The sequence below is a fragment of the Fusarium pseudograminearum genome, chromosome 4, assembly GCF_000303195.2.
Source record: "Fusarium pseudograminearum CS3096 chromosome 4, whole genome shotgun sequence".
In the NCBI taxonomy this organism is placed as follows: domain Eukaryota; kingdom Fungi; phylum Ascomycota; class Sordariomycetes; order Hypocreales; family Nectriaceae; genus Fusarium; species Fusarium pseudograminearum.
Genome location: NC_031954.1, coordinates 7230806 through 7255774, shown reverse-complemented (window position 1 = coordinate 7255774; position 24969 = coordinate 7230806). Strand labels below are relative to the sequence as shown.

Genomic DNA, 24969 nt, shown 5'->3' with positions numbered 1-24969 from the left:
GAGGTTTTATTGGGATGCGGGTATGCGGTTGCGCGTTGCCGATCGGTGTTATGTGTCGTCGACTCAACAAAAGGGATGTCGTGCCACTTTATATATTTGGATGTACAATTGATCTACCTGCTGTACAAATATAGAAACCATTTACGACGTGTAGCACATGCATTAATTGCGTGGACCGTTGGGCGGACTGAATCGATCTACGTTGGTGGGATTGGGAAAATCATGGGTTGCTATGTATATCAGAACGCATTGATATTGGATGTTGAGCTTGGATATAATGATTTGAGCATCAATCTTATTCCCCTGCTTCATCAGAAAACTATAAATGCTGACTAGGGAGGGAGACGCCAAGTTACTATTATGCTGTGCAAGGGATCTATGCTTGATTTGTGCAGCCTGTAGCGTTTCGGGTCGATCCAAGTGACCGTTTAGAACAGACCATTCCCTTCTAGTGCTCCGTAACACCGGCAAGCCGCAAGCCTCCCTGTCAAAGGCATTCTCGGTACCATGCTCTATTGGGCGAGAAGACAAAGGGAAAAGTCCCTGCAGGTACAGATCCACTAGAATATTACTGAATCAGGTAAAAACAAGACGAATCGTGCATTGGTCTGCCGAGACTACGGCTATGGCTACGGCTACCCAGGGATGCTCTGTGCTGGATTAAACCCAGCTAGCTAAGGCCCTTGACAATTTCTCTTGCTCAGATTTTTGTCGAGGCGAAATGCGATGGAAGCGACTACAACCGAACAGACCTTGATAGTCGAGATAATGCGGCTCCAGTTGGGCATCTGGACCATAGTCTAGACTGTTATTTACCCCTGGTTCATGTCAAATCTGCTGAATCTTCCCTACAAATAGAACGACCAAGAGTCATGAGTCTGATTAGTGTTTTCATCGTTGTGGACCATCCAACCCCCGGACTGCCGCTCGGAGAACCTTCCGGTGGCCACTACGTCTTGAACTTACATAACAAAAACTTGCAAAGCGGTTTCGCAATAGATTCCCAAGACTTTACAGTCGAACACTCCCTCCTTGTGCCTCCACATCCCTACGTCACGGGGGCCTTGTACAAGCTCAACATGATCGCTGCTTTTGCCGGACGTGGCCAGGATCCGTCTTGGCCGGAAAACTATAGTGGCACCGACTCACGATATCTATTGCACCATAACTAACTTCACCCCATAGACGGGTCTGATGGATCTCTCGACTCTAAATCGTATAATAGAAAACGTAAATCCTGCCCTTTTCACCAAACCCTTCCCCACGAAACTCTCATCCATCTCCAGTTTATCCTGGTTTACCTTTGGTCATAGTCCCATCTTTTTCTCCTCCTTCACGTACACTCGTTACACTGCTAGAAACCCATCGCCAAACTGATACCCTGATCTCGCAGCATACACACTAAATCTTAGTTGCTGCAACTTCCAAACTCAAAAAAACCCAAAGACCCAATGGAAGGCTCTTCAAGGGATATCAAGGACGAACCGGACCTCGAACTCGGTCCTGAACCGCCCAAGCCAGTTGTTGCCAGCACCGAGGCGGAACTACCGTCAAGTCCAAAAGGTGCCGCTGCTGCTCTCAGAAAGGACAAGGCACGCGTGAGGTTCAACAGCAACGCCGCCGCCAACCCCCCACAGTCCCCAGCAAACACTCCTGCTACTCCGCAAACACTAGGCGTTGCCAGACCCAGACCTTCACTCTTGCGCGGCAGCTCTGCCGAAGTCGTCAAGACTCTCAATCTCAAAGAAGATGCCGACGATGAGTCGGATCCTGAGTCAAAGGAGGCCATGGTCGCCGCACGAGAACGTGCCCGTATCATGGCAGACAACATCCACAATGATTCATCTGCCATAGACAGAGACTCCCTCGAGTCCACCCCCGTCGGAACACCAGGCTACGATAGCCCATTCGGCTCCAGCATTCCCCTCCAGGACCTCACCGAAGCAGGCAGCAGCAAGGAAGGTTTCCAAAAGCTCCCCTCCGACGAAAAAGAGGGCCATGGCTTGAAAGACGAGGCTTTCAAGCTTGTCCGAGCACACACCCAACGCTTCGGACCCAGCGCCAGCACTGGCCAGAACTCGCCCGAAGACAAGGAAACCAAGGGAAAGGGAAAACAGGAGGAGCGCACCTTGACGGAACTCAACGATGGCAACTTTGACGGAGTCTTTGACGTGCCTGCACCCGAGCAATACCGCGGAAGTGTCTTGTCGCAGCTTCTGAAGCTTTACAAGCCCCCAGAGCCATCTTTCAAGGGCACGCATCATCGAGCCGCCTCTACTTCCTCCGTGATCAGCGATGGAACCCCCACTGTTCAGGGCACTCCGTCTGGAGCTTCTACGCCGAGGCGCAAGTGGTATGACCAAAACAAGTCACAAGACACACTCGCCAACCTCATCGAGGCTTCATCGCGACTTGCCAACCCCAGCGACGCAACAGGGGACAAGGCCAAGAAGAACGGAAAGAGGCCTCAGAGACCAGCCAACAAACGAACAACTAGCGCAAACCGATTGAGTGGCCTTTGGCAGCAGCAGGAAGCACGTATCACTATTCACATCGCCGAGACTCTGGCCCGACAGGGCTACATCATCAGACTATGCCGTGCTCTGATGCTGTTTGGAGCTCCCACCCATAGATTGGAGGAGTATCTTAGCATGACTGCCAGAGTCCTCGAGATCGATGGCCAGTTCCTCTACCTACCGGGATGCATGATCATCTCATTCGACGACAAGTCCACACACACGACAGAAGTCAGAATCGTGCGCACCGGACAAGGCATCGATCTCGGCAAGCTCAAAGACGTCCACCTTATCTACAAAGAAGTCATGCACGACATCTGTGGCGTCGAGGAAGCGACCGAGAAGCTCGAAACCCTCATGAAGCGCAAGGATAAATTCCACAAGTGGCTCAGAGTCATCATGTTTGGACTCATGAGTGCCACCGCGGCGCCTTTCTCTTTCGGCGCTCGTCTGATTGATCTCCCCCTCATTTTCGCTTTCGGTTGTCTCATCGGAGTGCTGCAGCTTGTTGTGGCACCCAACTCTGCTCTCTACAGCAACGTCTTTGAAGTGTCTTCCACCATTGTAGTCAGTCTCTTGGCCCGAACATTTGGTAGTATCAAAATGGGCGGCGAAGAGATATTCTGCTTTGGTGCGTTGGCGCAGGGCGGTATTGTCATGTTGCTGCCCGGTTACATGGTTTGTAAGTCAATAATTAACCCAAGTCGACCTTTTCACGGATGATATAACTAACATGTATGACTAGTATGTTCCGCTCTCGAACTCCAATCCCGCGCCATCGTTCCCGGATCGATTCGAATCGTATACGCCGTCATCTACTCCCTTCTTCTCGGTTTTGGCATCACCGTCGGCGCCGCTCTTTACGGATTGTTCGACTCCGACCCATCCAACACGACAACCTGCCCCAACGCCATGAACCCTTACTACGCATTCATCTTTGTCCCTCCCTTTGTCGTCAGCCTGTGTATCATCTACCAAGCGAAATGGCGCCAGATGCCCGTCATGGTCATCGTTTCTTTCGCCGGATACATGGTCAACTACTGGTCCGCCCAAAGATTCAAGTCTAGCCCTCAGATCTCCAGCACGCTCGGTGCTTTTGCTGTCGGTCTTCTCGCCAACCTCTACTCTCGACTCCGACACGGCGTCGCAGCTGCAATTCTTATCCCCGCCGTGTTCTGCCAAGTGCCAGGAAGTCTTGCGTCCACTGGAGGATTGCTCAGCGGTCTGCAAGTTGCCAACTCTCTTACCAACGCGACCGGCGAGATTCAAGGAACTTCCTCTGTGCAGCTTACGCAGGGCACCAACCCAGACAACCTGGTGTTTAGCGTCGCTGCTTCCATGATTCAAATTGCCATTGGCATTGCTGTTGGACTCTTTATGAGTTCACTGCTCATCTACCCTCTGGGCAAGCGTCGCAGTGCCCTTTTCAGTTTCTAATTTTTGTTTGTACAAACTCATACATATACAGCGTGGCATCAGCATTTGTATTATTTTTCTTCGCTTATTTTAACGATCTATCTTTAAAAGTTTATTGTATTTATCACATAGCATATACAGTCAGTGTTTGGAATTATTGTTTTTTATTGGAGTTACGCATTTGGGTTGTTTAGATGGTGGCGTGGTGGCTTGCATATGTATACATTAGATATGTACTTGTTTATGACTCGGTCTTGGGCCGAAATGGGCTTGGTTATCATACAATGAATATGAATGAATGACTCGTGTTTCTATTCATAGACTTGGCAAACCTTTGACATCGTGATCTTGATATCCCAGATCATCATGCGCTGCTGGCACGTGTTTCTTCCACTGGCTTGGACATGTCATTGTTTGTCACTGAGCATCGACATCATAGCTGCAGCTTTTTTAGCTTGGCCTTCCATGGTTCCATCAGGGGAGTGGATACGGATACGCGTGTTCTAATGCCGAGTACCCCGGAATAGTTGCATGCTTCATGACAGCATGTCATTCATTCCCGGGTTTCCCTAAGGCTCCATAGTACTTGGACGTATATGTAAACAGACGACGTGTCACAAGACTCCTGATTCGGAGATGCGCATACTTTTCTTGGCTGATAACGAAAGATTCCTATGGATGGTGGTTGGGTTGCCCACATACCGTCGGATACCGGCAATGCCATGTAACTCAACCGGCGTTTGTTACGGTGTCTCACTCTCTGCTGACCGTTATATCTGCATAACATTCATTGTACATGATTTGCATAAATGTCTCGGATAACACAGCCTCAATCTGAACTGTCACAGCAACATTCTATTATATAACTGATGTACGGATTTAGTGACCAATCGCAATACGGGTTTTTGATACGTGTCTAGATAGTTGCTGATATGATCTAGATTATTTAACCAGTTACTTTTGATACAAAATGTCCTGTCAGTTGCGACACTATATAGATATGCAAGTGTGCCTTAACTACAGTGAGAGACGGTCAGTATTGGACTTCGAAAATCACCCACAACCATCAAATAGGGATTAATATGTCCTATCTAACTAAGAATATCCTCATCTAAAGTGTCGATTCAAAATCTCCTGAGGCCCAGGGTTTGCACCTGCACCCAAACCATAAGTATCAATCTCGCCAAACTTCTTCAAAAGAATGTGCTGGCTGCCAGCCTTTGACTTCATCGAATCAAGCTCTTTAATAACTTTTGCATATCGACTGCCAGCTTCCATGCCCTTGTTGTAGCTGCGGCCAGGATTAGCTAGGCGATCGCAAGTGAGTGTCAGGGAGCATATCCCAGCTGTGACTGCAGTTGCTACCGAGCTTCCACTGATGGTGTCGTTTGACTTGAGGAACGGTATAACACCTGCTGCCACATTTTGACCCGGTAGGAGGTAGTGATAGTCATCCTTTTCAATACCCCAGAGAGCTCTACCGTACTCGTCACAGGCGGCGAGCACTATTAGCGACTTGTCGGTACCCTTTAGGCTTGCGGGATAAGCCATTTCGGTCTTGGACCCCTCATCGTGTGAGCTGCATGTCATTACAATACCTTGTTTAGTGGCCTTGATCAGTGCGTCTGCAAGCGTTCCTTTGTCTCCGATCGTAAAGCTCATGGATATGATGTCCACACCCTTGCTGATCGCCCAGTCAATCGCCTATCCAACTCAAACATACCGATATTAGCGACGGTCAAAAGCTTGTTACAGCTGACACTCCAGCTCGGAATCATCCAGTCTAATACACAAATAGCCCAGGCCACGTGCTAACAGTAGCTAAGTAGAAAGCGGTTTCATACCTTGGTAACTCGATCAGGGGTAATTCCGACTGCATCTTCAGCAACCCTTGCCACATATATCTCGCACAACGGGTCAATGGCACAGATGAGATTGGCCATTTGTGTTCCATGAGGGTTGCACGCGAGGTGCCACGGGCTGTGGCTGGACCCTCCTGCCACAAAGGAGCGACCTTCTTTGATGCGGCTAGACAGGCTGCTATTGTATTCGAGTTCCGCGTCAGATCTTATTGTTGCACTACCTGACTTCCTGCCAACAGGAGTGTTGCTTTTGCTGTTGTCGTTAGAATCCCAGGAAATGTCTTCCTGGTTCTCACCATTGAGGGATACAGCTGTCTTTCTAGCAGTCGGAGAAACACTGAGCACACCATCGTCAAGTATGGCGACCTTTGTTGGCTTAAAGGCGTCATTGCTGAAGCTATGCTGGTAATATTTGTTGAGGCTTTCAAGCCATCGGCCGAGCTTTGGGTCTAGCCGTTGGGCGCTTTTATCAAGGAATGTTAGTCAAGGCTCTTGAAAACCCATGGACACAATCTCGTGATAATTGATGAACTCACATTTTGATTAAATTTGCTTGTTGTGTCTTGGGATACCAGGAGATTTGCTCTGCCCTGTCACTGAAGCGCAAACCATTCGGGGTGTCCAGTTCTTTCAGTTTGTCGTCAATCTCGTCTTTCACTTCCCATAGATGAGTGGAGGTACAAGTCTCCTGTTAGGGTCATGTCAGTACAGCTGAGCGATATAGTGATCTACATTGAGGAAAGGGAGGTACGACTTGAACAATATAGATCTTGAGGACCTCGAGCTATAGTTTTTGCATTAGTGCCGGAATTCGTAGAGAGGGGATGTGGTTTTCTTACCTTTTTCATTGATTTAAAGCCTTCTGGACCAAACCAATGGCTGATCGCTGATCGCTTTCCGCTTGAGTAAAGGTGCAACTCCTTGATCCTCTCCTTTGCATCTGGATCAAAGACGCTAAGGGATAAGTCAAGGACTTTCCAATCAAATATCTCTACCTTGAAGTCTTTCACTGCTTTGGCCATTGTTTTCTCGTCATGCGGGTTTACCAGCCGGTCTGGTACTTTCAGTTTGATAATGGTCTGCACCCCCATTTTCTTCCTTAGCCAAGCAAGTATCCTAAACACTTCAGTATGTTGGTACTGGAGATGGCAACTGTCCTTGTAGATCTCTCTCTCCTCTTTTAGTACATCCAAGGGTGGAAATTCGGCGTATCGTAGCGTCTTCTCGAAGGTGAGGAGCTTCCCAGTCTGATGTTGTGAGATCCAAGAATTGATGAATGCAGAAACTTGAAAGCCTGCCGAATCAAACCTTGATAGATCAAAGCAAAGCTCACCAACTGTTCAGAAAGTCAGTACTTGGGATAGAATCGTTGACCGTGTAGGAGTGCAGTTAGTTGGCCCTGGACATTGAAGGGTTGAACAGTACCTGTTTCTATAGGACAAATGTTAGTCTTGGTTTGGCATTATAGAAATGAACTGTGGTGTGTTGTTGGTCTTACCTTGACAACTATTGAACATATCAGACAGTGTGTCCATCTCGGGCACCTCGTGAATCATCTTTGTAGTTATTTCCTTGCGGATATCCTTGCGAATGTCATCGAAAGGTTCCTCTATCCTCTTTCCCTCGTTGTTATGATTGTTGTACCACAAGGGGTATCGTTTATCACCATGCTCGGAATAGGACCACTTCTCCACCACGGATTTAGGATAGTCATTGGCGAATAGTCGCACGAAATCGAGCTTTTGATGTTTTACTGCCAGATGAAGCAGAAATTGTTCCAGCTCGCCGTTCAACATTTCCTTCTTGTGAGCTTTCCAGATATCCATCGCGCCGCTCTTTCTCTTGATGATCTTCTCCGCTACCTCGCGATCGAGTGCTTTCGGGTCCTGAATAGACCCAACGAGGAGTTTCGCATTTTCCAACCTCGCCAGGCTGCGAGAGTTTGCATCTCGATGGCCTGTGGTGCGTTTCTTTGGGGGACTCAGGGTGGTCATGATAGATTCCTTGGAAACAATGGTGCTTGCGACTTCAACTTTGGAGAGAAAGGCTTTGACAACTTCCTGGTTGTCATTCTCGAGAGCATGGTGAAATGTGTCGTCTTCAGCAATGTCAGTGACTTCGAGAAGCTCCTTGATTGTTTCGCACACTCCGAAGTCTGCTTTGGTAGCCGACTTTAACGGCGTATCCTTAGTATCGAGGTCTTCATGCTGCAAGATTTTCGCAAGCCGACAATATTCGCCAGAGAATTTCCAGTATTTCTGTTGATTGATACCGCTGACTCGATTTTCCCCTCTAGTACTCTCGCCGTTTTTAACGTCATAGTACCTCTGGCCTTCGGTAATCATGGACTTGACAAACTTGGCGTTTCCCTTTCTGGCAGCTGTATGCAGAGGTGTTCTCTTGTCCTTGAGTTTCTTGTGCCAATGTGCGTCGGCACAATTGTTGATATAGAGAATCGAGGCGCCTTCTTGATCTGTTGGGTTCTCAAACGCAAGATACGGGCTCTCTTGGATCAGCGCCTCGGTAAGTTGCAATCGGGCAGTTACTTCGTCCTTGTCAGGCTTCTGAGCGAGGTCGAGGTCGACGGCATCAAGGAGCAGGCGCCACTTTACACAGTCGTCTATTTTCGTTTTCTCGTCTGCCAGGAACCTCTTCACGCCATCAATGGCATTTTTGCTCTTTTTCAGCTCCTTAATCATGACATCCAATATTGTTTTCAGTGGTGTATCTTCACCAAGACGTTTCTCCTTGACAGCAGTTCCCTCAGCCCATTTGTCTTTAAGAGTTTCGAACACCATGTCCGAGCTTGGCCCCTTTGCGTCTTTGAATATTGCAGACCTGGGTAGGCCAGCCTGTTGAGCAATGCGTGGACTGCCTATACTTGTCCCTATTAGGGAGAGACGACGTGAAGGACCCTCCATCGCCATCTTGCACAGCGTGAGTGTGAGACAACTGTATTGAGAGTGACAGTATAAAAAAGAGAGATTAAATTTTGAAGCGTAATAAGGAGCAAGAGTCTGCCAACTCGCAATGTCGAAAATCAGTGTAATTAAGGACTGGAAAGATGCAAGTCTCTTCCACTTTAGCTAGCAATCGCATACTGCGATGCTCAATATTCCAGTTCAGGCTTATGCATATAGGATATGACAACTTAGTCAAGGTTCATCATGCTGAGTAGGTAGATAAAGCTCCGGCTAAAAACAATGTGGTGGTATCCTCATTGCCAAATCCTCGATACAGAGACACCATCTTCATCATGGTACTCGCATCATTGGCCATGATGGAAACGGGAATACCGTAAGGCTGCCAATGGATGTAGGAGAAGGGACGGGAAGATGTCCATCCAAGCGAGAGATTGGGCGCCACCATATGCAGTTGGAGTTTGAGAGCGGCGGGAATACCGTTGACGATTCTTGGTGACAGGGAAAGGGTGATATCAAGTGCATGCCTTGCGCATGTATGTATCTACTACTTGGGCAGGCACTGCTTTGATAAGTGGTATTACTTGCAGTGAATATCACAAGCGCAACGCGGGCACCAATCGAGGACGACGAAGTATCTACAGTGGCAAGTGGGCTGAAACACCCCTGGAACCCAACACGAATACCTCACCATAGCGATATCCTTTTTATACGGAAATACGGGCAATAACTACCACTGCATACTACCTGCCTTCCTATCGACCTAATCAGTGAGCTTCCTTCCTGATTTCCCTATTCGCCCCCCCCTCCTGCTGCTCTGTGTTACATGTCTTGATGATGATCAAGTTTGGTAGGTGCCACTAGAAACGGTCTGCTGCAGTACAGTTACTGCTTTCTGCAGATCGAATATGACCTGGTCTTGAGAAGCAAGCCGAGCTTCGGCCTGCGCAGTTCGAGTTTCCAACCACAAAAGCCTGTCATACTCGCGGTATCCTCTGCGACCCAGCTGGCAGTCACAAGTGGTGCCTTCTGAAAGACGAGGCTCGGGAGATGCGTGCCGTCTGTTGCCGGTTGTCGATGTTGCCGCCCCCTTTCCCTCCCCCCCAGTAACAGCTGCAGCTGCAACTTCTGGCTTACCGGACATACCGATAGAGGGCATTGGACCTGGTCGCTTAATGGGCACTTCTGATTCATCCCCTATGACATGAGCTGAGTGCTGCTCAATGTGCACATCAACTTCAGCTTCACCAAAAGTGGCCGCACCTGCCGCCTCCTCGACACCATGCATCATGCTCTCGGCCTCGTATGTTGACTCTGCCCCAGCCCGACATGCCTGTGCAAGCTGTGATAGATCCACACGCCTCCATGGCTGCAGCCAGGGCTGGTCCAGGTTTTCTCCGTCCCCTGGATCTTTAATGAGGGTGCCCAGGTTCTCACGTTCAACCAACTTGGCGATGTGGATGCCTCCGCCATAGCTCATCTTCACGTCTCCTGGCGAGGTGCGCCAATTGACCTGATCCCCAATCGGACGACCGGAGTACCGCTGAGCTGTGTTGCGAAAGCTTTCCTTGGTGCCAGTGTTTGCTTCGAGGCGGAATGACACTCGGTATGGCGCCATTGACTCAGGTCTGGAGACAAGGACAGCAATACGTAGCTCTGGGTTAATTCCTTGCCTTTGGAGATCGTTTTGCTTGATCATCCACCGAACTCCGTTCGGCTTCTCTCCCGGTTGTCTCCTGCCTCTAGGCGCACTGTAGAAGTGAGCCGAACTTCCTTGATCGAAGTCGACGATTTCCTTTGAGATCCCCTTCTCCTTACCCTCCAACGCCGAAATCTTTTGGCCTGCAAACCCCGCAGAGGCTTCGAGGTTTCTCTTGACACTGACTGTCGATTGGGCTGTCGACGGGTTCCAGCACGTCACGCGCCGGAATGGGCCCCAGGCCGTGACCTCTGGGTTTTGGCCTTCCGGTATGTCCGAGAGGAATGTGAGTTCAGCAATGGCACTACCAATCTTGTTCTCGCGCCTCTTGTTCTCAAATGTCAGGTTCAACACCAGGAGTGTCATTTCCTGCTTGCGCTTCTTGTCGTCCCCGGACCCAGACGTGCTATGCCAGCCGTCGATCCACACGAGTCGGTCAACAGTGAGGCAATAATCCGATTCATCTTTTGAAAGGACACGGCGAACATTCGAATCACCTTCAAATTTGGCTCTGAGTTGGCCGTCTGGAACCTCCTCCACCAAAAGAGGGAGATTCACCTTGCCAGACCCCACACTCCGGGCCGGGTCCTCAGGGTGGTCTTCATTGTACGCAGAAGCCTCATCAAAGTACTGTACGTTTTCAACCAGGGGAGTGTCGTTACTTTGTATGGTATCCATTGTGATGGAGGACTGAATATCACGGCCGTATTGGTGGTATTTGGGTCGGAGAAAGGGATATTGAATAATCTATGCAGTCTGTCTGATGAAGAACTCGTTGGCCGTGATGAGCCCGGTCCTTATGTAGCCATACTTCGGGTCAAAGAAAACATGAGAAAAATCTGCCCCGGGTCCTGTTGCTCGCACAAAGCCAGCTCGAGCCAGTATTGTGTTTTCTTTGACGCCCCAGGTAATGCCATGCAAGGTAGGCTATTATTGACACTCGACCACCGTGGGTGGCTTCTTACACTATCCCCCACGTCCCCTCCACCATGGGTCCCTGAATCGTTGAATATATTGAGACTTGGCCTACAAGTACAGGGTACAACTGACGTTCCAAGGCGGCAAGCACAGGAGGAAATTCCCGCTTGGGAAAGGGGTGCAAGTTCTGCCTTTGTGAGTGGCCGAGCTGTCTGCATTATAAGCAATTTATTGAGTCTTGGCTGCAGTGACATGGCCCTGTTTGGACGTCACAATCAGCGAATCGTTCTGTTTATAACAGTCGTTTTCAAGTATGTGCTCATCCCTGATAAACAGGATATGGTATGATATGCATGGATGCATAACACAGAAAGGTCGAGCTTCGAAACATGACAACATTGATCTTGCCTGTTATTTCTTGTTAGGCTTGTTTTGATGCACACCTTTACGGGAAAGAGTTTTGTGAAGTTTCTATCGTATCATTCGGAGACGTGCAGCAATACACCATGCCCACGGCTAAGAAATCTACAAGCCAAGCGATGGATAAAATCGCGAACATCTTTAGAAACAAACGTCCGAAGGAATCCAATTCATCAGCAGTTCGTACGACGTCTATTCCTTCTGAAAACTCGCCTCAGGTCCAGTCCGAGGATGTTTCAGCAAGAGCAGATTCCGAGCGAGAGGTGTCCCTCAAAAATATCGAGACTAGGAACCAGAATTCTCAAGTTGAACAAGCATCGACTCCTGGTTTACCTGAAGTTGTTTCCCCAACACACGGAGAAGATTTGAATGCTCCTAAGCTCGACCCAACTGTTGACGCAAAGATTCATGAAGATGATATCTCGCCACCACAGGAGTCGAAGTCAACCGAAGCGATTGTTTCCTCAATACAAGAAGAGAACCAGGGGGCTCCAGAAACTAGCCCATTAGCCGATGGAAATATTCAGAAGAATCGTATTTCACCATCGTTACGGTCAAAGGCATCGACTGGAAGATCAATCGTCAGTCAACATGTACACCCATTGTCGACGCCGTCCTGGACCCGAGAAATGCATTCTGAACATCTTTGGAGCTGCGCTTACGATAGACTGAAGGAAGAAAAGCGCGAGGTCATCAAACATTACGAGTCGGTGATCTTTGCTTGCCACTGGGGCGCGGCGGAGGGGAAACATGAGCTTGCCCTTGGCCGTCTTTTTGACATCATTCAATCCAGTATCACTTTTGCCGATTCCGAGCCTCCTTCGAGAACCACCCTCATGAGCAGTTTCGTGGATTCGTTTCTCATCGAACCTAACAAGATTGAGCCCCTTGATACTAGTATTGCGGAAGACTCAGACACCAAATCCATTGATTCTACTGTTCCAGCATCAGACAAAGTCGAATCAAATGACCTCCAAAACCTCACAATCAAGTTAAGAGAGATGATTGAGAGATCTCGTCTCGCATCTATTCCATGGGTGGCATCATGTCTTGCTTTGGAGGTACGTTTCAATGCATTCAGTTCCAGTACACATCTCTGACCGCTTCTTGCTTGTAGGATTTAGTATGTTCAGCGCAACCTGAACGATCTCCCGATCAGTCCATTGTCCTCGACATTATTTGCAAGATGGAATGGTACGTCGGTCTTTCAGAACTCATCTTCCGCCATAACCCCAAAGAGACGCAATCTTCAGATGTGCCAGATAAGAATCCCCAAGAATTGGCCCTCATCAGTCTCTACAAATCCATTCTTTCTCTCCTAATTCACGTCGCACTATGTGGATTGGAAGTTTTCGGCGAACACGCCTCTGTATGTGGCGACATTGACGAGTCTGCACTTGATGACTATGGGCAAGAGATATGGGAAAAGGAAGAAGAGCTTATGAATTGCAACACGCATAATTTCAAAGAGGATGTCATATCATGGCTAGATATCTCCGCCACTAGGAACGTGGAGGCATCGTCTTCTACTGACAGCACACAGCTTGAGGATTTATTCAAATCATGGAATGTGGCCAAGCAGTCATATTGTGATTCTGATCCATCCGAGGGCTGTACCTTCATTGATTTGTGCCACTGGTTGCAGACGACCCCTGAGTTCAAGGAGTTCGTCTCCTGGGGCACTGATCCTCGTGGTCGCATCCTCTGGCTGGATGAAGACCTTAGAATTGGAAAGACAGAGCTTACACAAGTGGTTTGCAAGACGCTGTCGGAGTCTCATCGAGGCGATACTACTGGTTTGGAGACCGTTAAGAACTTGGCTTGGTTCTTCTGTGACAGCAGCAAGTCCCAAAGGGTCAATGCTGTATCCATGATGAAGAGTCTAATATTCCATGTTGTGGAACAACAGCCTTTTCTCAGCAAGCCTGATATTGGGAAAAAGCGTTTTGACGGCCCAAACGACTTCTACGCCCTGTCAATGGTTTTCTATTCTCTATTGCGTGATGAGAAATTCCAACCCACTTACTTTGTTATCAATGCTAGCGGTGGCTTTGTAGCCAGTGACCGTACAGACCTTGTCACTTTACCTACCTTTGAGCATCATGAGACTGTCACGCAATGGCCGAATGAATGGGGGCTTAACGACATATTGAGCATGATGACTATAACGGCCAAGGACTCGGATAAGATCAGATGGTTGGTGTCCTTCAACAGCAGCCAACATATTGGATCTGGCTTTGCTTCGGACTGTTCTTACTTTCGTATTCCCATTACTGAGGATATGGAAGTCGTTCGTGAGATTCTTGCAATCCACTCAGCTTCAAGTGTGTCAAGTATAGCCAAGACGGAACAAGACTATGATTTCATCCGCAAGGAGATGTATGAGGGGATGTCGAGATCTTCGAATTTCAACCTTTTGTGGATCAATACAGCTTTGAATATAACGAGGGCAGACCCAGCGTATTGGAATGCACCAGAGATTTTCCAAGGGCTGATGGACACCGCGCCGAACATAGATGCTTTGTACGAGAAAGCACAGGGAGACCTCGACAAGCTCAGGACATGTGACAGCTACTTCTGTCTGCGTGTACTTGACACCGTGGCTGTTGCATCCAGGCCACTCTTGTCCTCGGAGCTCCAGGGAATAGTCGACCTGCCGGAAAAGATTGTCATGGTTCTTATTCAACGATTTCTCCCCTTGTTTCTCAGAGTATGCAAGGACGAGGTTTCTGGTGGAGGGAGCGTGCATTTCGTCCATCCGTCTGCCAAAGACTTCGTCCGTCGTGGCTTGGAGTCGTCGTCCATCTCCAACCAGCACGCATTTGTGGCTGACCGCTGCCTGTCAATCCTCATTGATAGCTTTAACAAAGAGCAGATCGGATCTGACACTGAGGAATCCCCACAGCAAGATCGTGTGCCTAATGAGTATGCGACACTCTTTTGGATTCTGCACTTCTTTCAGATGAACGAAGGCAAGAGGGTGGGCACAATAATGTTGGCTGATCATTTGGTACAAGAATACCGGACACAGTGGTTGGAAACGATTGCCTCATATGGAAAGCTCCAGGAGGTTCTTGTCGTGATAGAGAGTGTGAATTTTACGCTGCAAACTGGCACAAAGGTCTGTTCCACTCTTTATATGTGATTCTTTCGGGCTGCTAATATACAATTGCCGAATAGGCCGATACTGAACAAATGAATCATATTTACCAAGCCATACAAGATATAGGCGATTTCATCAGGGCTCACCTAATGTGGACACGCACTTCACCGGGTCCGGGCTATAGTGAGGCCACTATAAAGAACAGCCTCATCTTTTGGCCTAGCATGAGCCCTCCTTGGCTTGCCCTAGGACCAACTCCGCATAAAAGAAGTCATACCCCGAAGAGCTGCCTTCATGTCCTGGAACACCCTGATTGGGTGCGGAGTTGTGCCTTCTCACCATGTGGACGTCTGGTAGCAACAGGCTCGGACGACCACTCCATACGTCTATGGGATACAGCATCTGGTACTCTGCAACATGTGTTGGGAGATGTTGACACTTTTACCTATGACGTGGTACTCTCACAGCCGGGCCCTAAAGGTCAATTACTCCTAGCTGCTTGCGGATACAGTACCATAAAGGTCTGGGACCTTTTTACAGGACGGCTATTAAAGGAACTCACAGAAATCAGCGAAGTGGAAGAGTTAGACAGAGAGAAGACAGCAGAGCCTGATGGATTCACGGGTGAGGGCGATGTTGCCTCTAACGATCACGATGGAGGCAGTAGGGTGGATCAAGACGGAAAGCCAGACGACGACTCTTCTATCGATGCTCAATCAAATTTCATGGTGGAGAGTATCGATATTTCGCCAAAAGGTGATTACTTAGTCGCCATCGCCAATTATCGACTGGTTTTATGGGAAATCCCAAGCTTTAAGCCGATTATTCTATACGAAACTGAGGATGGCAAAGATCTTAAAAAGGTCAAGTTTTCATCAAATGGGCAGCTCCTAGCTGCGAGTCTAGGCGCCTATATCTTCACTTTGGATGTGTCAGCTCACCAGACGGAACCCCAATGGTTTCCAGAACGCGGATCAAGCCCGCCCACGACAATGCCTGAGGAAGTGGAAGCTGATACAGAGCAAGATGATGCCGTGGAACCGAACGAGGCAGGTTCTGAAAGTGCTAGCTCTGAATCCAAGGTGCCAGAAGAACAACCGGGACATTCTGCAGACATCTATGGACTTTGCTTCTCCCCCGAGGAGATGGGCAAAAAGTTTCTTGCTTCAGGTTCAGATGACGGAACCGTTCGTATCTGGGATCTCGAGAAAGGCGAGACACAGGTAGTGTTGAAGCATTCTGGAGGTGACATCGACAGTGTCTCATTCTCGGCTGATGGTTCCTATTTAGCCACCGCATCGACAGATTTCAAGATCAGGATCTGGAAGCAGATGTCGCGTGGGGATTGGGGAACTGGTGTGCGAACCCAACCAGGCCAGGTCTTTGCTGGCCATTCTTACAAGATATGCTCAGTTGACTTCGCACCTCAGGGGTATCGCCTGACGTCAGGCGCCTGTGATTCGGAAGCCCGCATTTGGGAGATAGACACTTTGCAAAACGCCGCACAACCGGGAGAATTAGGGACGGACAATGACTCGGGCCATCATGTCCTACTGTCAAAACAAGATGCCGAACCTGGGCATTCGCACCCTGTGGTCTGTGTATCGATGTCCTCGGACGGCGTAACCATTGCTTCGGGATGTCGTGGCGGGTATATTTGTTTATGGGACGGGATCACAGGTGCCCATCGCCTGACGATGGCAGACCATCATGACGCCAAGGTCACTTCACTGGTGTTCTCAAATGACGGAAAGACGCTAGTTTCAACTTCGATGGATGAGTCTGCATTTGTATGGGACGTCTATGGCGCATCTTCAAAGGCTACACACCACCTTGAAGGCCACAACGACTGGTTGCGGGGCGCGGCTATCTCAACAGATGGAAAGTTGGTGGCAACAGGAAGTGATGATAGGACTGTTCGGGTCTGGGATATTTCGGACTCTCCAGAGCCACCGGTTGATTCTGACGACAAAACGACAGGCCAAGTACCAGCCAGAGTCTTTGAAGGGCATGAGGATTACGTTTACGGTGTGGCCTTTTCGCCAAACGCTCGGCATCTTGCTTCTGTTGGTGACGATGGGATGGTCCTGTTGTGGGATCTGGCTGGTGAGGGGAATCAGGAACTGAAAGACAAGAAACCAGCCAGCTATGGTGACTGGTGGCGAGGAGTGGTCTTTACCCCTGATAGCAATCGCGTGTTAACAGTGAGTAGCCGTGGAGTGGTTGCTATTTGGAACCTTGGGTTTGAGTCGGCCGCAGAAACGCAACGTTTGGCCGTTTGCGATAGAGCGAATCTCTTTACTTCGATGCACATCAACCAGGACCAGCCTGATGTATTGTTAACTAACTCCGGGGCCTGGGTGTTCAAGATCAGCGAAGCCGAGTTGGAATCATCTGAGGCTCAGACACCATCTTTACAACTGCAGCGACCTGCGAGCTTACCAATTAGTATCACTGAAGACGGTAGCTGGATCACCTGGAACGATAAGAAATTGATCTTACTTCCGATGGAATTTCGTCCAGCGGACACAGATTCTTGTTCTTGGGCGCAGGGTCGCTCTGTTGCCGTTGGATGCAAGTCAGGGCAGGTTCTACTTTTCAGACTCTCAGAGAATGCGAGCCCTGAGTATCCGAATCAGGTAACGTAGGAAACTACAGGCGTTTATCAGTTGCTACAGGAGGAACTGGCCTGCTTGTTGATGGAGTAATTTTTCTGGTAATGGAGTTTTTCAATCTTGGTAGGCAGTTAAGAGTTATAGTAGAGTCTTAGAATGCAGTCTTGTATCGATACTTGAGCATCTTCCAGCTGGTAATCCGATTAATATTGGTTGTGTACTCGCTGCAAATTTATGCCGAATAGAGCGCTCTATGGTTCTATATCAAGGATGTTCTTATTCAGTTGAGACAGATGTAGACAGTCCAGCTGCGAGAACGATCATATTACTGTGCTTGGTTCAGAGTGAATGGATTACTAGATATACGCGTTCTACAAATCTATTTTCAGGTAATTCTACTAAAGAAAGCAAGAAGTCTTTGTAGATTCCATCATGAGTTGGATCACAACCATCTTTTCAGAGCGTTTGTTACGTAGATGCTGACCGTTTTGTCTGCATAACTCGTTACATGTGTTGCATAAATATCTCCAGCACAGCCTCAATTTGAGCTATCACAGCCACATATCCTACGTAGTCGCATCCAGCTGATGTCACTATTCTCGGCATGAACCTAAATGCTTGTCAATATAGAAACCTGATGCTTACCACTTCAACTTGTCTCAATAACAGACTGATTCACGATCTCATTTTAAATAACTCTGTGATTTACTGACGTTGTTCTCGAATTTGGTGATACAGAGACGTTGCATACTATAAATCGTTCGACTCTCATAGAGACATTCTCACTTATACCAAACAACCACAATGGGTCTTTTAGGGAAAATTGGTTTGTCTGACTCTTCTGTTCCGGATGAACCTCCGCCTTCATATGATGAGAGTCAAAGCAAATACCAAAAGTCTTCTTCACCCCAAGCACCACCACCACGACAAACAGAACCAGTAGCAGGACCATCGACACAACCGCCTCCTCCGGTCGCCGGACCAAGTCAACCACCATCTATCCCAAGACAGTTTCCGCCTACATTCAATCTTTACTCTCAAGGCTGGCCGAACGTCTCCTTTACGCTGGCAGAACACCAACAACAACCTCTCTACGTCTGCTCAGTGCACACTGGTCTATCAGCTGCACCGCCTGTCCTCTTGCATTCCGGCCCAGACGAGTCATACCAGCCACTGGCATCTGCAAACTTTATGCTCATGAGTCTTTCCTTCGAAGTCGAACTCCCTCCCGTACCAGGCTCAGGGACACCACTAGCCCGCGAACGAATTATCCCTGTGGGCTCTCACGGCGGTCTTAGTACTGCGTTTAGCTTTACTATCGAAGTCGGACCAGGCGGAAATGGACCGCGAGAAACGTTTGAATGGAGACGATCTAGTGGTGATGCCGTGGCAAGCTTGGGCGGCTACTATCACGGGTGGAAACTGGTTCGTTTGGCTCAAGGACCTCCACCAGGAGCCAATCCGGGATTTGTCCCAGGTGGTTTCAGAGACAGTATGGGACACGAAGTTGTGGCAGCTTGGGCCATGGGTAATGGAAGAAGTTTGACAAAGGTTGCGCATTATCGATTTATGGGAACGGGCTTGACGGGTTTGTTGGGAGAGCGATGGGCTATCATGACTGTGATCACGGGGCTGACCCTGTTCCACAGAGACCGCAGAAGATAAGGGAAACGCGTTTAGGGATCTCTTCCCTTTTTCCTTGATTTATTTATTTTTAATCACATATACCCCTTGGAGCATCGAAAGACTTGACGGACGAGAGCGAGACGAAATCAGTGCCAGTTTATGCAAAGACAAAGATAGCAAATTATTACGACAAATCGATCAATGCGTTATGAATATCAAATTGGCCATGACTATTTGCTGGGTATCTCTATTTAAATTTGTCTGGGTTACTGGGTATCATCTTTCGCAATATTGCGAGTTGCTTAATCAGAGCAATCTTCCTTTGATCAGAAAGCTCACGTCGATCGATTCGTCTTGTCCCGTTCGAAAACACTACCGTATTGTCTGGCAATATAGTGCCAGGAGCAATTTTGGACATGTGTGTGATAGTGCAGTTCTAATAACTTGTCAGCCCCTAGTCCTAAAGCTTGTAAAGGACATTGTTTACCTTGCCAATTTTGGCGCCGCTTCCTACGATTGTTCCGGCTTGAATGATAGTGCCCTCACCTATCTCGGTTCCGCCAGCTTCAATGGTCGAGCCAGCCTCTATTGTGACATAGTCTGCTAACACGATACCACCGGGCTTCGCAGTGGGGTCTGCAGGACGAGCTCCCATATGTGTCCGTTCATGAACCAGACATCGGCGTCCGATTAGGATAGACCCGTAGTTCGACTCGAATCTCGAACGAGGGTGGATTACTGTCTCCGTCTGCATAGTGATCGAGTGTGTTCCTTGGAGGATCGCATTGTCAGAGATTGTGAGGGTCGAGGAGAAATGGACGGGTGGTCTGGGACCGCTGCGATCAATAGCAGGAAGAATCGAGTGTCTTTTGCTAGACATGATGGAAGCGTCTCAGGTTATCATTGCACGTTTGTTGTTGTGGAGTTGCGCATCGCTTTCGAGATGGACGATAAAGTGAAGCTTGTATCGATAACCCACGATAGCGGTGTTGGTGTTGCGATACCGCTGATCGGTACCGTCGAATAGAAAGCTTGGATTGAATGATTACGTGATGAGTATTGCAAGGAGTTGAGTCACATGACCTTGACATCAGAGCTGTCAAGCAGAGATCTTAGTCCACTAGGAGTAAGTCGCAACTACGCTGAAAGAAGCTCTGATTGCACTAAAACAAGCAGTAACTACGCTGAGAGACGCTGAATCTATGACACTTGGAGTCGTTGAGCGGCAAATCGGGGGCGAAAGTCAAAAGATGCGCCTAACAGAAATGATGAAGGGGACTTATTTTGTAGTATAGATCTCTGTGTGGAGTAAGTATTCTCTAGCAAAAGTGGCTGAATAATCGGCTGTTGAATTGGCCAATCACTAGCCCGCTATTTCTGAACCACCCGGTCACGAAATGGATCTCGCCCGGGAAACTTGAAGTGCCGCATCCTGACGACGTTTCGTTCAACCCATCTCCAAACCCGCCACCCGACAACGATCGAGCACAATGCTGTCCACGAGAACGGCGCCCAAGAAGGTCGTCGGCCTCTCACGGACCGCCGTGAGGGGTCTGGCTACTGTCCAGGATGGTGCCCCGAAGCGAACATACGGAGGTCTGCGAGACCAAGATCGCATTTTCCAGAACCTCTACAACCGATACCCCGTCGACCTCAAGAGCGCCAGGAAGATGGGCGACTGGCACAAGACCAAGGAGATCATCCTCAAGGGTCACGATTGGATCATCAGCGAGGTCAAGGCCTCAGGTCTCCGAGGACGAGGTGGTGCTGGTTTCCCCTCGGGTCTCAAGTGGGTAGGTTTCTCCCAAAGTGTTTTGCTTTTGACGGGTCAAGAGGCCCGGACCAGCATCAATTGTCTCTAACACCAACGCTCGGTAGTCGTTCATGAACTTCAAGGACTGGGACAAGGACAACAAGCCCCGTTACCTCGTCATCAACGCCGATGAGGGTGAGCCCGGAACATGCAAGGACCGTGAGATTATGCGAAAGGACCCACACAAGCTCATCGAAGGATGTCTTATCTCTGGCCGAGCCATGAACGCGACTGCCGCCTATATCTATATCCGTGGTGAATTCGTCGAGGAGGCTGCCGTTCTCCAGCGAGCCATCAACGAGGCCTACGCCGCTGGTCTGATCGGAAAGAACGCCTGTGAATCCGGATACGACTTCGACGTTTACCTGCACCGAGGTGCCGGAGCCTACGTCTGTGGTGAGGAGACTTCTCTTATTGAGTCCCTCGAGGGCAAGCCTGGAAAGCCTCGTCTTAAGCCTCCGTTCCCCGCTGCCGTCGGTCTTTTCGGATGCCCTTCAACTGTCACCAACGTCGAGACTGTTGCTGTTGCCCCTACTATCTGCCGGCGAGGAGGAAGCTGGTTCGCTGGTTTCGGTCGTGAGCGAAACCAGGGCACCAAGCTCTTCTGTATCTCTGGCCACGTCAACAACCCCTGTACCGTTGAGGAGGAGATGTCAATTCCCATGCGTGAGCTGATCGACAAGCACTGTGGTGGTGTTCGAGGTGGATGGGACAACCTTTTGGCTGTCATCCCTGGTGGTTCTTCCACCCCCGTTCTCCCCAAGAGCGTCTGTGACGACCAACTGATGGACTTTGATGCCCTCAAGGACAGCCAGTCTGGTCTCGGTACGGCCGCTGTTATCGTTATGGATAAGAGCACCGATATTGTCCGAGCTATTAGTCGTCTCAGCCACTTCTACCGCCACGAGAGTTGCGGCCAGTGCACACCTTGCCGAGAGGGTAGCAAGTGGACGGAGCAGATGATGAAGCGATTCGAGAAGGGTCAGGCTCGTGAGCGTGAGATTGACATGCTTCAGGAGCTCACCAAGCAGGTTGAGGGCCACACTATTTGCGGTAAGTTTCTTTGAATACTTTGATGGACCATTATACTAATTCATGACAGCTCTGGGTGAGGCTTTCGCCTGGCCTATTCAGGGTCTTATCCGACATTTCCGACCTGAGCTTGAGGCTCGTATGCAAAAGTTCGCTCAGGAGAACGGTGGTGAGGCCCTTGCTGGCGGATGGAGCCACAACGCCAAATCTCAAGGCAAGCTCGTGTCTCCTGGTCAATAATTGGTGACTTGGGTAGCAAACGGTCATATAGGGAGAAGGGATGAAGGTTGATGTGTATCGCATCGTTACTTGTGCATAACTACGACTATTAGGTAGATGCCCTGTGTTATATTTACTTATTGTTCAATGGGAGTCCGAGTTGGTTAAGTAAACTCTTTGAGTCTGTTTGTAGCCGTGTTTGATATTGTGAATGATTGTTTGAACTGTTTGATCAACGTAACCTGCCCTCTCATGCAAACAAACGTGGTCATGGACGTAGATAACTAGCGATCCACTAATATGGCACTACGGGACCCATGCCAACACCGCCTATTCAACATTATTCTAACCATCTAGGGTCAATAATTTGAAAACTATTTGCTTGTTTGCATTAGACGTATATAAATTGATAGCAGTGGTATTTTGCCTTCCTCCCATTTCTCCTCTTCATATTTGTCTCTTTGCCAGCTCAACCAGAATGGCTGGTACATTCGAGCACTTTGTTGCCTTTGGCACTGACCTTGGTATATCTCTCACAAAAGACAACCCCTGAACACATCACTAACCAACTATCCAGTCGGCATTGAGCGAATTCTTCGTGGTTTCCAGGCCATCTGCTCTCTCCTCGTCTGGTACCCAGCTCTCTTCGCCCTTGTCGAGCCAAAGGTCACTTCCACGATTCCTCTCCGCAAGCTGGGCGGTCAGATCAACGTCTCACGACGCTTCATCCGTTTCTTCCGCTTCCTGGACACTTTCCAGACAGGATGGAACGTCTACGTCGCTCAAGGCGACAAGAGCCTTGATGTCTGGCTTGAGATCGTGAGCAAGACGTGCTTTGGTATGTTCGGCATGATGGAGACTGCGACCCTCTTGGATCTCTGCGGCATTGATAACCTGCGCATCTTCAGCCCTGAAAAGTTCAAAGAGATTGATTACCAGTCTCAGCTGTTCTGGTTTGCTGGGCTGTACACTTCTGTTCTGGTTACTGTTATCAGACTGTATCGTCTTGTGTCTAGCCCACCTGCCGCCGTCACCCGTCAGAGCGTAAGCACCACCTCTACTGAGAACACTGCCGAGCTTGTCTCTACCGAGAAGGAGACTTCTACTGCTCCTCTTTCTGAAAAGTCGTCCAAGGAGGAACTCGACAAGGAGCGTGAGCGTCTCAAAGGTATCGTCACCAAGCGCAAGGCCGAGCGACGTGCTTGGATGAGGAAGATCAACACCGAGGGCTACGTTCTCCTCCGCGCCCTCGTTTCTGATCTTCTTGACATGCTTCTCCCTACCACCACTGTTGGCTGGATCAAGCTTGACCCCGGTCTGGTCAGTTTGGCTATGTTCTTTACTACCTTCACTACGGGTTCGGCTGTTTGGGACAAGGTTGGACGGGATCTTCAGATGAAGAAGCAGTAGAGAGGACCAAGGGAGGCAACATGGCAGGTTTCAGTTTGTATCTCATGTTTGCTATGTCAAATAGCTATCTCAGGGGTGCCACATGACCACCAAGCCAAAGCTACTTATACACTGCACTATAATCATTTCCAAGGATAGTGAAGTTCTGAAAAAAATCCATCATCATATCAGTTGTGCTCAAATTTGTCCCGCCGTCTGTACTTTACAGTGGACGTTGTCATTGCACAAAACAGTGTGGGAGACAGTAATGAGTCCTTGTCCTCTATCATGTTCCCCTTTTGTTTGAGATTCTTAAACCACAGAAGACATCGAATCGCGGGGCTCAGATGCTTCGTCGCGGAAGAGCTCGGGGATCGAGTAGAGACGGTCCTGCTCATCATCATCTCTGTCAACAACGATGGTCATCCTGCGGAACAGGCTAAAGAGGTTAAGGAAGGCAATCGCCGATTGCATGACCCTGGAATGGAACATTAGTTGGGGCTCAATATGACAAACATGAATACTTACACCAAAGTGATGCTCAGTCCTCCAACAGCAGAACTGTTGTTGAAGTTGCCATAGTTGATAGCTGTGACAGAGGGTCCGATAAAGAAGAGACCGAAGGAAAAGTCGACAAGGCTAATGAGGTACGCCCACACCTTGGAAGGTCTCGTGCGAGAGTTTGAGCTTGTGCCGCACATGCAGAAAAGACTTCCGATCTTGAGGTTGAAGTTGTCGCGGCTCCCGCCGGGGAAGCAGCTCTTCAAGACACGGAATCCATGCCAAAAGGCTAGCAAGATGCCTCCGGTAGCAAAGATTCCGGCTGAAGCGGGAGAGTAGTAGGGACTGCACATGAAGACGATATCGGCGATAACGATCGGGGCCAACAACAATCGCAGCAGCAGGATGAAAGAGAATTTGACCTTCAAGAGAGCAGGCTTGCCATCGTCTCTGTCGCCTCTCTCAGAGGGCTCAAGCAAATCAGCAGAGGGGTCGTCTTCTCTTGGGACAGGCTGGTAAGCAGCCTGAGAAAGTGGAGTCTTGGCCGCCATGTTTGATGAGTTTTGATGGATTTGTTATTTTCGAGGTCAGTTTTGTCAGTTGTGATATGATCCCATGGTGTTTTATTAGTGCCAGACAGCTGAGTACTTATATAAGACAACAATACACAAGTACAGCCAGGGGGGCACGCTGGTCCAAGCGAGTTGAAGCATTTCCCTTCTAGGAAATAGCCGAATCCTTCGACAATAAACTATAGGATAAGAGCAAGCGATCAACATGTTTCGTGCGTGCCTAGCACAGCCTCAACCCGCATGGCATGAGTTTCCATAGCGATGGCTGCGCTACTGCACATCGTCTATTCGCCAGAGGGCCTGCCATGTCTGTTTCGGGCTCGTTTGGTGGATCAGAGCTGCGTAAG

At 49.0% G+C, this 24969-nt stretch overlaps 9 protein-coding genes across 9 annotated transcripts; 5 read left to right on the top strand and 4 right to left on the bottom strand.

Annotated features, from left to right (window-relative positions):
• Positions 1 to 1451: 1451 nt before the first annotated feature.
• Positions 1452 to 3953, top strand: FPSE_09636 (uncharacterized protein; the record flags this gene model as incomplete). The annotated part of the gene is made up of 2 exons (XM_009262753.1): positions 1452 to 3198; positions 3262 to 3953. The coding sequence occupies 2 exons, from the start codon at positions 1452 to 1454 to the stop codon at positions 3951 to 3953; spliced, it is 2439 nt and encodes an 812-aa protein (XP_009261028.1).
• Positions 3954 to 5039: 1086 nt separating this feature from the next.
• FPSE_09637 (uncharacterized protein) lies at positions 5040 to 8721 on the bottom strand (the record flags this gene model as incomplete). Its single annotated transcript, XM_009262754.1, has 6 exons — positions 5040 to 5636; positions 5777 to 6257; positions 6331 to 6482; positions 6546 to 6578; positions 6634 to 7130; positions 7293 to 8721. 6 exons carry the CDS (start codon positions 8719 to 8721, stop codon positions 5040 to 5042), a joined length of 3189 nt encoding a protein of 1062 aa, XP_009261029.1.
• An 835-nt stretch (positions 8722 to 9556) lies between these two features.
• On the bottom strand, positions 9557 to 11092 carry FPSE_09638 (uncharacterized protein; the record flags this gene model as incomplete). The annotated part of the gene is made up of 1 exon (XM_009262755.1): positions 9557 to 11092. The coding sequence occupies one exon, from the start codon at positions 11090 to 11092 to the stop codon at positions 9557 to 9559; it is 1536 nt and encodes a 511-aa protein (XP_009261030.1).
• Positions 11093 to 11838: 746 nt separating this feature from the next.
• On the top strand, positions 11839 to 17503 carry FPSE_09639 (uncharacterized protein; the record flags this gene model as incomplete). Its single annotated transcript, XM_009262756.1, has 3 exons — positions 11839 to 12813; positions 12870 to 14873; positions 14933 to 17503. The coding sequence occupies 3 exons, from the start codon at positions 11839 to 11841 to the stop codon at positions 17501 to 17503; spliced, it is 5550 nt and encodes a 1849-aa protein (XP_009261031.1).
• A 771-nt stretch (positions 17504 to 18274) lies between these two features.
• On the top strand, positions 18275 to 19135 carry FPSE_09640 (uncharacterized protein; the record flags this gene model as incomplete). Its single annotated transcript, XM_009262757.1, has 1 exon — positions 18275 to 19135. One exon carries the CDS (start codon positions 18275 to 18277, stop codon positions 19133 to 19135), a length of 861 nt encoding a protein of 286 aa, XP_009261032.1.
• Positions 19136 to 19556: 421 nt separating this feature from the next.
• On the bottom strand, positions 19557 to 19976 carry FPSE_09641 (uncharacterized protein; the record flags this gene model as incomplete). The annotated part of the gene is made up of 1 exon (XM_009262758.1): positions 19557 to 19976. One exon carries the CDS (start codon positions 19974 to 19976, stop codon positions 19557 to 19559), a length of 420 nt encoding a protein of 139 aa, XP_009261033.1.
• Positions 19977 to 20586: 610 nt separating this feature from the next.
• FPSE_09642 (uncharacterized protein) lies at positions 20587 to 22181 on the top strand (the record flags this gene model as incomplete). The annotated part of the gene is made up of 3 exons (XM_009262759.1): positions 20587 to 20889; positions 20975 to 21962; positions 22012 to 22181. 3 exons carry the CDS (start codon positions 20587 to 20589, stop codon positions 22179 to 22181), a joined length of 1461 nt encoding a protein of 486 aa, XP_009261034.1.
• Positions 22182 to 22638: 457 nt separating this feature from the next.
• On the top strand, positions 22639 to 23570 carry FPSE_09643 (uncharacterized protein; the record flags this gene model as incomplete). The annotated part of the gene is made up of 2 exons (XM_009262760.1): positions 22639 to 22684; positions 22738 to 23570. The coding sequence occupies 2 exons, from the start codon at positions 22639 to 22641 to the stop codon at positions 23568 to 23570; spliced, it is 879 nt and encodes a 292-aa protein (XP_009261035.1).
• A 291-nt stretch (positions 23571 to 23861) lies between these two features.
• Positions 23862 to 24601, bottom strand: FPSE_09644 (uncharacterized protein; the record flags this gene model as incomplete). The annotated part of the gene is made up of 2 exons (XM_009262761.1): positions 23862 to 24027; positions 24078 to 24601. The coding sequence occupies 2 exons, from the start codon at positions 24599 to 24601 to the stop codon at positions 23862 to 23864; spliced, it is 690 nt and encodes a 229-aa protein (XP_009261036.1).
• Positions 24602 to 24969: the final 368 nt, after the last annotated feature.